A 13,674-nucleotide genomic window follows, 5' to 3' on the forward strand; every position below is an offset into this window, starting at 1 on the left:
GGGTTTTGGCATCTGGGGTTACTCAGAGGGAGATGGAGATACAGACAAAACTCCTCATCTTCCTTCCCTCTCCACCAGCTCTAACTTCCTGCTCCCCCAACTCTTTTTCCTGAATTCATCATGCTACCAATCGAAACTTCTACTGTCATCTTAATGAACCTGACATTGCACTTGGCTCCTAGGTGGAAGCCATTACCTCCTGGTGGCCCGGGTGTCCCAGATTCTCCAAGATCATGGCCATAATGTCACCATGCTTCATCAGGGAGGAAACTCTTTGATGGCAGGTATATTTTCTCACTAATTTCTGATTTTTGCTACTCTAGGCAAAGAGTAAAATGCATTGTAGAACAAAAAACTTAGCAAAAATATTTTCAAAGAAGTATCAGACTCAAAAGATACAAAACTTGTAATGTGTGAATGTGTGTGTGAGTGTGTAAGTGTTGGAAAATGTCCATTTCTGTTGATCAGGACTCTACACTCCATATTCCCATTTTTTCCCTTCCTTATCTCCATTTCGACACCGTTTGAAACAGCCTCCACATGTTATTGGATTATTTTGATAAATGTCACTTTGTAATATGGCTTGAAAATATATGAAGCATAAGTATTCAGCCAAATTTAACAATTTTTATCTGTGAAAATCACCTTTTCTTTATTTATCATAGGTTGTTTCTTCATTTAATGATAGCTATCAAAAAAGGTGTCTTAAGGAGCCCCTCTTTTTGCAGCTAAGGTGAGGTGATTTCTATTTTTGAAAAATGAGTGTCCCTATAGCCCCTGAACCTTTTTATCATAACTAACTATGTAAAGATTGTCAACAATATAATTAAAAAATAGAATACAAAAAAAAAGAAAAATGAGTGACTATGCATGGGTGTGTGTATGTTGATGTTGGATGCTGTTAACTGATTCACTGAATCCAGAGAGCTTCAGCTAAAACAAAGCTCCTAAATAAGATCAACTTTTCTCTGCTGACAGATAAGGAAACTATTTCAGTCAGGCAATTCAAAGGGCGAGTTTGAGGAGAACTGACAGGATAATGACAGAGCTGGGAAATGTAGAACTGTCCACTTTAGGATTATTCAGCATGAAATGTTGTGCTGTATTTGATTAACACATTTTCCCCCAATCAAGCATGTGTGGGACAGACATGAGATGTTGTTATTACAATGGGGCTCGGGATTCCCACATCGCATAGCGGGGTGCTTGAGTCTGAATCTTGACTATATTTTCCATTCCAGCTTCCTGACTGGTTCCCTGCCACTCACATTTGAAACCAGGGCTGAGCTCTGACCTCCTGTAGGTAGCCTGGCTTAGCCCTGGCTGTTGTGGCTCTCTGAGGAGTTAGTAGATAAAAATTCATTTCAAATTAACTGCCTTTTAAATAAAGCTAAAGAAAAAAATTGCAAATCAACCATCTTTGAAAAATAACGTTTTGAGAGATAATATAAAATTATGCAGGTGACTTTTAGCCTCTTGTTCAGGAGCTAACAATACTTTTCTGTAGAAATTTTTCATTTAATTAAAAAATGTGCTAAGGTAAACTATACATAACATGTAATATACTCCCCTTTAAACCAGTTTATAGAGTTTAACGACTTTAAGGACATTCATATTGTTGCACCACAATCACTATCACCCATCTCTTCATCACAGACTAATTATTTAATGTACCATTAAATAATAAATGCCTGGGTCCAGCATGGTAGACAAGTGGCTACAGTCCTTGCCTTGCATGCGCTGGGATCCCATATGGGTGATGATTCTAATCTCAGCAGCCCTGCTTCCCATCCAGCTCCCTGCTTGTGGCCTGGGAAAGCAGTTGAGGATGGCTCAACGCCTTGGGACCCTGCACTTGAATGGGAGACCCAGAAAAAGCTTTTGGCTCTTGGCTTTGGATTGGCTCAACTCCAGCCATTGTGGCCACTTGAGGAGTGAATCAGTAGACAGAAGATCTTCCTGTCTGTCTCTGCTCCTCTCTATATATTTGACTTTGCAACAAAAAAACTATTTTAAAAATAGTAAATGCTGAGATACAGTTCATTAAAAAAAAAATAAGAATAACTGCCTGTTAGCCTTACCCCTACCCACTGGCAACCATATTTAAAAAACTTTTTAAATTTGACAGTTTTAGCGAGCTCATATAAGTAAAAGACATTTGTCTTTTTGTGTCTGACTTATTTCAGCTACTGTAATGTCTTCAAAGTTCATCCATAAGTTAGCAAGTGTTTGATTCTTTCCTTTTGCAGGATGAATAATATTCCATTTGCATTTTATATAGTATTCTGTGAAATAATTCATGGATATTTGGACTACTTACATATTTTTATTACTGTGAATAGTACTGCTATGAATACTGGCATTTAAGTATTTTCTGAGTTCCAGCTAGTACTATTGTAATTGCCTGGTAGGTTAGTTTCCATATTCCTCACTGAGCATCAGTGAAATCTCTTTGAATCTATGTAGTATACTACTTTTTAATGCCATTTAAAAAAGATTCATTTATTTGTATTTGAAAGGCAGTATGAGAGAGAGAGAGAGAGAGAGAGAGAGAGAGAGAGAGAGAGAGAGAAGTGGGTGGAGAGATCTTCATCTGCTGGTCCACTCCCCAAATGCCTGCAACAGCTGGAGCTGACCAATCTTAATCCAGGAACCTGGAGCCTCTTCCAGGCCTCCCATGTGGGTGCACAGGCCCAAGGAGTTGAGTCATCTTCTGCTGATTTCCCAGGCATTAGCAGGAAGCTGGATCAAAAGTGGAGCAGCCAGGGCTTGAAATGGTGCATATATGGGATATCAACACTGCAGATAGAGGATTAGCTTGATAGAATACCATGCCGGCCCCAATGTAAGTATTTTATACTTTTAAATTATGATTGAATTATGTGAAATTACAATTTTAAATTAAAATTAATTTGGTAGGGACTGGGAATTTTGAGATACAACTGAAAGATGCAAATTTTCCATTCTTTATAACAAATACATTCAAGCTAAAATCCATAAACAATTTCAGGAAATTCACATTCTTCCTACCATTTTGTCCTAGTTTTAGGAGTCTTCCATATTCTCTTGTGGTGACTATCTCTGAGGCTTTGAAACCAAATTTCCATTTTTTTCCCTTTCATTAGCAGAGCTTGAATAGACATCTGCAAATAAGGAAAACACATAATGGGGCTACTGCTTCTGATGTGTTTGCCAATTCAGTGTATAGAAATATTGGAACCATTCGTTGATGAATGGTTGTGTACATCCTCTACATGTTGCTTATTTATTTATGACTTTAATCGGTGACATCAGGTGTTAAAGAAAAAAGGGTCCAACGTATACTCATGCTTTAATGAGGATGTGGGATCACATTGGGGTTATCGGTTGTGGCTGGCTTGGTGTGACAGACTGTTAGAAATGTGGATGCAAAGTTCTATGCTGGGCAGACTCAGAAAGAAGTGAGAGATGTGAGAGGAGAACTTCCACATTGGCCTAGAGCCCACACGAATAACCCTAAGTAGACTTTCAAGGGAAATAGATTTTATAGTTTTATAGGTTTCTTTTTTGTGTGTGAGTCTAGCAAAATATGAGAGAGGAAAAATAATTGAGGTAAGAATTGTGGACAAAAAGAAACCAGAACTTCTTGACTTGGGAAGTTATAATTGCAAAAGATTATAAAATTATGGGATTTCATGCCAGGAAAGCACTGAATCTTTTTATCTTGGTTGTTCTGGACAGACTTTAGCTAATGTTCCTGAAGGATTGAATGGTCACAGCCCTCAGCCACTCAAGAGTGAAAGATGAGCATGAAGCAGATTGAATGTGTCCTGGTTCCATGAACTTGTCTGAGTTGAGTGAGACAAAATGTTCATAGATAACGCAGCATGCGGAAGAGAGCTGGTGCTTACAGATAGGCAGTGAGGGGCCATGGGTCCCAGCATTCACTGTGAACCTGTACCCCCAGCTCAGAAAGTTACTTGAGGTGCATGATACCTCAACTGCTTGTGCTCCACTCACAGAGATGAGATTATCAAGAAAAGATCAATGAGTATGAATTCTCATGACAACTAAGAAAATGCACAAGGTCTCTGAGAATCTTCTGCTAACAGAAGTACTGTCAGTTTTGATGGAAAGGAACAGGGGAGCCGATAGGAAATTCTGTCCGTGGGAGATCGATGGGTGAACTATCAGCTGAAAACACCTGTTACTTTCTACGAGGAATGGAGGATGGTGCTAAGGATGCAGCAGTGAGCCCAGAGGAGATGGGAGCTGAATGTGAGAGGGTTATTCCAAGTTTTAAGTCAAAATCTAATGTTAGTTGTTGTTTGTTCAATATTTCTGAAAACTCATTGTTTTCTGTCCATTTTGTCCCGATTTTATTGATAAGTAGTATTCTGTGTCTGTTCCCCTATTGATTCTTGGGAACAGATAACTCTTTCGTAATTTCATAGGATCACACACAGAGAGAAATTTTACCTCTGGATGAATCATACCCATATCTTCAAACATACTTGATTTTGATTATTTATTTGGTTAATGTAATTGGGACTTTTGAGTTAACAAAATTTAGATGAGATTTTTGCATTTTGAGTTACTAGTTTTATGGTTTGAGAAACTGGGATAAGTTGGATTGGAGCAAATGCTTTTTTTCATGTTTGGGGATCAGAGGGCAGTCTATGGTGGATGTGTGATACCTGCTTCCGAGATATCCATGTCTTAATTTCTGGACCCAATAAATATGCTATATTATATTGCAAAACAGACTTTTCAGGTATGACAAACGCAAAGATTTGGAGATGGGCAAATATTAGGGATTCTGTAGGTGGCCTGATGACTTTATAAGAGATTTAGAAAAAAAGATTTATTTACTTTTTATTGGAAAGTCAAATTTACAGAGAGAAGGAGAAACAGAAACATCTTCCATTCGCTAGTTCATTCTCCAAGTGGTGGTATTGGCCAGAGCCGATCTGAAGCCAGGAGTCAGGAGCTTCTTCTGGGACTCCCACGTGGGTGCAGAGTCCCAAGGCTTTGGGCTGTCCTCTAGCTCACTTGGCTTTAATCTAATAAGATGCATTTTGGACTTTTAATCCCCAGATCTGGAAGATAGCACAAGTATATTGTGTGAAGCCACTAAATTTATAGTAGTTTATTGTAGCAGAAATAGGAAACCAGACAGACAAGGTGGGTGGTTTAGAAAACAACTGGATGAGTGTGAAGAGGTGGCTGAAGCTGTTATAGTGAAAGAGGCTCTGGGGAACCCTGCGGTAGTGCCTGGAGTATTGCAGTTTGTACAGATTGAAGATCATTTTAAAAGTAATGGGTCCTATTAAAAGTGGGCTGGGCTCTAAATTAGAAGCATGATTGGGATTCACTAAAAACCTATATAAAGGAATGTGTTTTCTCTACAGTGCAGTTTCGAATACAGATCCAAGGTGTTAGACTTGTTACAAAAGTTGCAGGTGCAGAGGGGTTCAATACTTGTTTCATCACAGGGTCAGGAATGGAGAGGCCTTAGGCTGAACAGGTGATTTCTAGAGAATCTACTGAGATTCTCTGGGAATCTTTGCATGGGACAATGGGGTATCCCTTTTGTGAGCTCCTTTGTGAATGTCTGCCTTAAATAAGTATGACAGATAGACATACTTATTGAATAAGTATGTCAGAGAAGGACATCCACATGGTTGCACTATATCTGTACCCCTCAAAAAAGCTGAAAACAGTTAAAACCTACCTTCCAATGAAAGTTTTAAATAAAACTTCCAAAAGTTTAAGTTGAATAAACATATCAAATTATTATTTTAGTAAATGTTGTCAGCTTATAAACCAGGGTAAATGAGAAAGCAACAAAAGATAAAAACAATACTTCAAAATGTGCACATTTATATAATTATAAAATAATTAGGATGAAATATTGGTGTCGCTATGATGGTGCTACCATGTTACATGGTATATTTAACATGTTTAGCCTATTGGTGTCTTTTTAGGTTTTAAGGAAGAGGAAAAATCATACAAAGTTACCAGTTGGATTCCACCCCAAGATCATCAAAAAGAATTTAACAAGTGCTTTGATAACTTTATGGAAGAAGCACTGCATGGCAGGTAATTTGTCTCCATTCTTTGAACTAAAAAGTCACTGTTTTAGCCAATGCTAATGGGCCGATAGCTACATGGAAGCTACTGAAGTGAGGATCAGAGCATGATTGAACAGGTGGAGGGACAGATGATGTGTGAATGGAGTAGATGAACATCACACATAAAACCACCCAGCAGTTATTAGTTCTTACACGCAATTAAGTTCTCTCTTCACCATAAGGTTGATGCCATTCATGCCAAAATACCTGACGCAGCAAGGTACCCAGGAGGTCTATTATTCCAACAGGGTAAAGATGGGAGTGGAGGCAGAGGCAGGGATGGAGAAGAGAGAAGGGAAACATCTCCTGCCATGGTGGCAGGAGGGGGCTGCAAGGGGAAGGGGGCAAGATGAATGAAGATGGGGAGAAAACTGGCTGGGAAGCCGCAGCATATGCAGAGGGAGAGAGGAGGAGAAGGAAGAGGATGGGAGGGCAGCCGTGAGTGATCGGTGGGTAGGATTGTTGGAGCTGCAGGGGATTGGTAGGTGAGTGAGGAGTAAGGGATGGGTCGTCAGAGATGGGTGGGTGGAGTTGTCAGAGAAGGTGCCACGAGGTCACAGCTAATTGGTGGGCAACCAGAATGGTGCAAATCCTGTGAGCCGTGGGAATAAGAAGCAGGAAGAGTGCAGGGTCCAAGATGGGGAGATCTCATTAGTCTCCGGAGCGCTATTCCAGCCACTGCTCCCAGTAGTCACTGGAAATTCTTCTGTATTCTTACTGTTCTTACATTATGAGTATGCACATATTTCTGTGAAAATCGGGGAAATGATTCTTTCTGGCCCTTCTTTGAAACACTTCACTTAGAATCTCCCAACACAGACACTAAGGTATCCCACGTTCTTCTTGTTAATACAGAGATCAAACTGTTTATGATATGCATGACTGTCAATGTTGTCTACCAAAATAATCTTAGCTTTAAGTTCCATTTTACATAAATTCTTTTAAGTACTTTTGATTTGTAAATGGAGAGAAAACTGAATTTGCAGAATTTCTAGCCATGTAAATGTTTATTTTGTTGTAAAACAATCAGCCAAGTACACAATGAGATGTGTTGCCAACTCCTTTGTATTTATCTAGAATGGAAAGGAACACATAACTCCTCAATGCTAGAGGTGCGCATTTTGGCTGACTACCTCATCTCACCCCTTTGCTTTTCTTGAAAATTCTATTCACTTGTCACGGTGTGGTGAAGTCTTGTTCCATGAAGTCTTTTTCTGCAGTCAAGCTGGAAGATTGCATTTGCTCCTGTACAGATCTGTGCCAACCTATATATTTGACATGTAATTTGGGATTTATACCTGTAGCTTTTTGCTAGTTTAATCTTTTCAAGGACAAGTATAGTTAATGATGCATTTAAAATTTTTTTTCTGTTCAGTAGTTTATTCCAAATGTAATTTATAAACTATATTGCAGTGATGATGTTATCTAAAAACACTTGGCAACTATTAGTTACATGAAATCTTTAAAAATGCACAGCAGACAATGATTTCAATCAGTTACTTTCACTGAATGGGTTGAAACTGATTGTAAAGACTGGGCAGAGCGCTTAGTCTCAGCACCTGCTCTGATGGGTGGCATTGCTCTGTGGGGAGCCAGGTGTGCCAGGGCATTGGTTCCTCAGTCCTCCGTGTGGTCAGCACAGCCCCGAGGTCTTGAGCCTTGTGCCTGGGACCTGGGGCTTGGGAGCTCTCATCTATTTCCCCACCATGTTGTGTAGCAGGATGACATTCCGTACAGGCAGCGATGGGAAAGCGTCTCCAGCATTGTCTCTGGAATAAATGCGTAGGCTATCCTGTAGAGCCTTGCCGCCGTCTGCCTCAAATGCCGCAGTATGCACCAAAACAAAAAGGCTGAAACTGTGTTTCAAAATCAGGCTTATTTCCCCCTTTGCTTGTTTTTGCCAGAAAAAAAAAAAATCACAGAAGAATTAATGATAAGAGGGAGGCTTTATTTGGGGTAGCAGTTTGCCCGCAGAGAAATGCAATCCTCAGTCTAGAATGACAGGAATGGTGTACTCAAAGGAACAAAATGATTTTTTTATTTACTTTCATATTTATTTGAAGGGCAGAGAGAGAGAGAGAGAGAGAGAGAGAGAGAGAAACAGAGAGACATCTTCCCATCCACTGGCTGACTCCTCAAATGCCTGCAATAGCCATAGCTGAGCCAAGCCCAACCAGGACTGGGAAGTCAACCTGGGTCTCCTAGGTGAGTGGCAGGCACAGGAGCACTGGATGATCAGCTGTGGCCTACCAGCCTGCACATTAGCAGGAGCAGGAACTTGAACCAAGCACTCCTGCATGGGATGTGATTTTCCAAAATGATTTTATTAATCACTGTTTCTAATGCGGACTCTGAGGGCCATCTCTTAAAGAGAAAGTTCCCACCTACAGTCCCACTGTCTGCTATGCAAATGAGGGATAAAAGAGGGAAGATTGCAAGGGAAGAAGTGCTTAGCCCTGATTGGTTGAAATTGAAAATTGCCTGAAGTTCACAGTTCATCAATTAGGTTAGGGCTGTGAGTGTGTTTAACTTGCAGTTGAAACGGTGCACACCTGAGCTGGGGCATTAAAGGGCAACGTAGAGTTTGTTTTGTTTTTCAAACAGAACCGAGAGAGGACATGTGTAACTTCCAGTCAGAAAATGACTGTTAGGCTCCCGTTAGAACTTTAGTTCCAATTAGCCACTCAGGATCCATCTTGAAGTTCCCTTTTCCCCCAAGGTCCACAACCCCTAGGTATGGCAAAGTGTCCTTTTCATTTAAAAAAGTATATATTTGATTTATTTGAAAGACAGAATTACACAGGGAGAAGAGAGAGAGACAAAAAGAAAAGGAAATCTTCTAATCACTGTTTTATTCTGTAAATGACTGCACCGGCTGGAGCTGTGCCAAGCTGAAGCCAGGAGCCTGGAACTCCATCCAGGTCTCCGGTGTGGGTGGCAAGGATTCAAGCACTTGGGCTGTCTTCCTAGCTTTCCCAGTTACATTAACAAAGAGGTAGATCGGAAGTGGAACAGTTGGGTCTGGAACTGGTGTTCTGAAATGGAATGCCAGTACTACAGGTGGTCTTAATGCTGGCCCCAGGTGGACCATAAGGCTGTCCCCAGATGTTTGACTCTCAATTCAGATTTTGTACTGGAGTATAATCAAAGAGTTTCTTGAGCAAGACCATCTCTCATGTGCAGACCCATGGTGGCTAAAGAAAATAAACTACAACACACTGATGGCTCTGTCATCAAGCTTCTTCCACAGTAAACACGGAAAACCACTACAAATGTAGTAAATGAGGGGAAAGCAGTGGATCTCAGAACTCTGAGATCTGTTACACTGAGCGACCACTTTGAGGGCAGCAGGATCCTGACACTGAGGGTGGGCAGGGTCGGGATCAAGGAAAGGAGAGGAGGGTTAGGAACATTATAGGGAGCAGACATAACTGGGCAAGAGTGACCAAGGAAGAAGGTATTTGTGGGAAAATGATAGATCTGTAGGTTGTTGCTAGATGTCCTCTGGGTTATTTTCTTTAGAGCTCAAGATACTCTTGAGTGATATAAACCTAACATCTGCCATGACCACCGTTTATTTTTTTTCAGAGGAACTTTCGAAAACTTGCTAAAGTTAATGGAACAACTGGGGTTTCAGTGCAGTCATTTGCTTAGGAGAAGGGATATCCTGGAGTCCCTGAGGAGTGAGAACTTCGACCTGATAGTCGTGGAGATCTTTGACTACTGTCCTCTTCTGCTTGCTGAGAAGCTTGGGAAGCCGTTTGTGTCTCTTCTAGCCTCCTCGTTTGGCGCCTTGGATTTTGGGCTTCCAAGCCCGCTGTCTTATGTGCCAGTGTTCAGTTCTTTGCTGACCGACCACATGAACTTCTGGGGCCGGGTGAAGAATTTCCTAACCTTTTTTGGTTTCTCCATGAAGCAACGAAAATTGCAGTCTATGTTCGATAACAGCATCAAGGAGCATTTCCGGGAAGGCTCCAGGCCAATTCTGTCTCACCTTTTAGAGAAAGCAGAGCTCTGGTTTGTGAACTCTGATTTTGCCTTTGAATTTGCCCGGCCCCTGAATCCCAACACTGTATATGTTGGAGGATTAATGGTGAAACCTATTAAGCCAATACCACAAGTAAGTACAATTTTGTCTTCAGTTTGGGCTTTGTGCAGAGGCCTTTCGCTGTCACTTGCCAGAGGACTCCTGAGAATGGTGGGTTAGGCAAAGGAGATACTAGTGCCTGCTTTCTGGATTGTGCAAGTTAAGTCTTACTTGACCTTGATATTGAGGCCTCCATACAAAGTACACCCTAGTACAGGCTCTTGGGCCTCATCCAAGTCCCATCCTCAGTTTTCATTTTGTGTGATGATGCATACAAGAGTCATGTAGCAATGTCCATTACATGCCACAATGGTTAAGAAGATGGGTTATTCACAGTAAACTAGAGAACACTGGGGCAGGGAATTACCAGGGCAGAACCACCAGGACCTGACAGCACAACCTGCCGGTGTTGTCTCCAGTGTCTCCTGTGTGTAGAGATGTGGTTCCTCACTTCTATATGGACACTTCATTTGAACTGTTTTGGAGTAGGCTGCAATCAGTAATGTAAACCTGACCTGGGTGATCTACTTGGCCTTGGAATCATGTTTTTTAACAGGGTCAAGACCCAGCTAGCTTAGTTGGCTGCCCATTATGTTATCAGCACTGGATTGCTCTAATATACAAATGGTGAGACACAATATTTTGCTTATTGTAGGTTGGTGTGATCTTTTCTACTATCAGAAATAGAAGACAGACAGAGGCTCAGACGATGTGGATGGCTTTCTTATTAGTGTTTCATTCAGAGCCAGGGAAAGCCAGGGATTATTCTGGATCTTTCAGGTACCACAGTTTCCTCCCCCGACTGAGGGAGAAGGAATTGGGAAATAATTCATGGTGATATGGACTTTGTGCGGAGGAGTGGAGCTGGGAAAGAGGCTCTCAGATGGAGAGAGTAGGGTCCAGTGGAGGTAGGCATGAGACAGCCATGAGGTTAGTTCTCTGGGATTCTGGTTGAGTTAAAGCAGTGAAAGATTCAGCTGTATAAATAAAGTCTGGTGGGATTATGAGAGGCCTTGCCTAATAGGTAGGTCTGAGGTACAAAGACCTGTGACCGAGGTTATCATGGAATATTGGAGGCAAACGTGCTAAATGGTATAGCATGTGTGTGGGCAGCAAGAATCTTAACCCACTCTGTTTCCATTTCTTCTACGCCCCAGCTGTTTCCCCAGCTTCTCCATTTCAGTTTCTGGCAGAACCATTCCCTCTGTTGGACCTTAATTTTCCACTGATAGTCTTTCCAATACTGCCACCTCTGCTCTGTCTTTGAAAAGTTCCCAGATGACCTTGACTCTCTGGAGGGAGAGGGATGGTCTGATACTGGGACCAGGGTTTCAGAGAATGAAGAAGTTCTCAACATCACAATGGACATGAACAAAGTGCAAAGGACACTGAGCTGTACCAAGAGCTATACTACTGCCAGGACAGTGAGCACAAGTAATGGACAGGAAGGTGTATTTTTTTCTTTAGGATAAATAAAAGGATTTATTGCTGAGAATGGGCTTATATAACTGTGTTAGTGCTTGGGTATTCTTGTAAGACTGTTATCTTTGCTTGTGATACTACAGTTTGAAGTCGGCCCTACCTGAGACATAGACACAGAGAGAAAACTAATATAAAGTGAGGGATAGCAAAGGTAGATTGGGATGCAGTGCATGAACTGGAACCCCCAAATTGTAGAAGAAAAACCAAATCGTCTTGTTGTCAACCTTAACAGCATGAGTGTCCTTCAGGAGTCTGGACTTCTCCCAGAGTTAAGCACTGACCCAGGAGTCAGGAAGTTCGAAGGACTCAGGGAAAGGAAAGCAGATGCAGAATTTGTTGCAGCCTCACACCAATAACGTGAATACATCAGTCACAATGGGTGTGGGTATGCCACTGTCTGCTCCTTCTGTTTGTCCTTCACATCTGACAAGAGACTCCTTAATGACTCACCTTAACTGATATAATATGCAAGACAACGGATTTTTGGCAAATGTGCTGCAGCTTAGCCACGATGATGCTTTACAAAGTCACTGAGTAAATATGTACCCAGTACTAAAATTTACTTTTATTAGTAATTTATTATTAAATTATTAATTCAAAGCTGATTATGCCAGACACTGTAGTAAATGCTTGGAAGGCAGTAGGGGTGCACAGATCAACAGAACAGGAACAAGAATAGAAAGGTATATTTTGAGCATAATTTGACTTTCATTTCATGACTGCCTCAGCTTTCACATACAACCTGTCACTCTCTTTCCTTTATTGTCTGTTTTCAGGACTTGGAGAACTTCATCGCTAAGTTTGGGGACTCGGGTTTCATTCTTGTGGCCCTTGGGTCCATGGTGAGCACCTATGAGACCCAGGAAATACTCAAGGAAATGAACAGTGCCTTTGCCCAGCTCTCACAAGGGGTAATATGGAAATGTAAGCATTCACATTGGAACAAAGATGTCAAGTGGGCTCCCAATGTGAAAGTCATGGATTGGCTTCCTCAGAGTGACCTCCTAGGTAAGCATTGCCCAGATCTGTGGGTCTCACTGGCATTTGTCCCAATCTAAGAAAGAAAGAGCTCTCTATAGATAGACACAAGGTTCCACAGGATAGAAAAGAATCAACCCATTGGAATTCTTAAGGAACCAGGCTACATCTCCAATGAATTCAAATGCCAAAGAATCCATCATGCTGTCTTTTTTTAATTATTATTATTCTATGCCTTAAGTCTGTAGCCAAGATGTGATATTCCTGTAACATCCTCTGTGCTCCTGAACAAGCTCACCAAAATGAAAATCCATAACAAGCCACAAACTCTGAGACTGCTTACCAGGCAGGAGATGTGCTACCATGTTTTAAAATGGCTTCCTGAGCATTCAGTGATATACCCTTACACAAGCACTCCCATACACGCATAAACATCTCCTAGTCTGCTGAAGGTCTGAGCATCTCGTACCTTGACAACTTGAATGCCAACAATCTCTTTAGACTATATCAGAATATCTGCATGGGCAACTTAGCACCCTCACAGCTCAGTATTTGGCCCACTGAGTTATTTAATCTGACGATTTTCTCCACCAGGTTTTCTCTGCACGTATTGCTTCTTTGAAGCACCTCCTTGCTACACCCACTGAGTAGAGCAGAAGCTTAGAACAAAGAACGTGGCTCAAAATAAACAGGAAATTTAAGAAAAAATTCCTGGCTCCATGTCTGTAAAAATATTTCTTTAATTCTCAGCTAGGACACCTAATTCTTATGTCAAAGGAGAGGCAAGAAGATTTTGACACCTCTTGCAGTGGCGTGACAGGTTGAGATGAAGTTTCTTATACCAACAAGCATAACACTTAGTCTGCATAAAGTTGGGGTGGATAAGTCAGAATCTGGAAATAGTGAGGTGTAGGAAAATCTGGTCTCTGCTTTTAATGACTTCTTAAAATAACATAAGATATGATTGAGTCAGTGCAAATTTTGTGAGTGATACATAGTTTGTGTTGTCAAAAA

At 41.2% G+C, this 13,674-nt stretch overlaps 1 protein-coding gene across 3 annotated transcripts in view; it reads left to right on the plus strand.

The window, feature by feature from the left end:
* UGT3A1 (UDP glycosyltransferase family 3 member A1) overlaps window positions 1-13,674 on the plus strand; it is a 30,415-nt gene that overhangs the window by 13,118 nt on the left and 3,623 nt on the right. Inside the window, exons 1-5 of one of the 3 annotated variants that reach the window (XM_058680226.1) lie at window positions 207-284; window positions 666-733; window positions 5,967-6,081; window positions 9,702-10,233; window positions 12,459-12,690. In XM_058680226.1, coding sequence (XP_058536209.1) covers window positions 6,059-6,081; window positions 9,702-10,233; window positions 12,459-12,690 — 787 coding nt within the window. In that variant the 5' untranslated portion in view covers window positions 207-284; window positions 666-733; window positions 5,967-6,058. Of the gene's footprint in view, window positions 1-182; window positions 285-665; window positions 734-5,966; window positions 6,082-9,701; window positions 10,234-12,458; window positions 12,691-13,674 lie in introns of those variants that run through there. The other 2 variants (XM_058680224.1, XM_058680225.1) reach the window with 2 other exon arrangements.

This window comes from Ochotona princeps, chromosome 23 (genome assembly GCF_030435755.1).
Source record: "Ochotona princeps isolate mOchPri1 chromosome 23, mOchPri1.hap1, whole genome shotgun sequence".
In the NCBI taxonomy this organism is placed as follows: Eukaryota; Metazoa; Chordata; class Mammalia; order Lagomorpha; family Ochotonidae; genus Ochotona; species Ochotona princeps.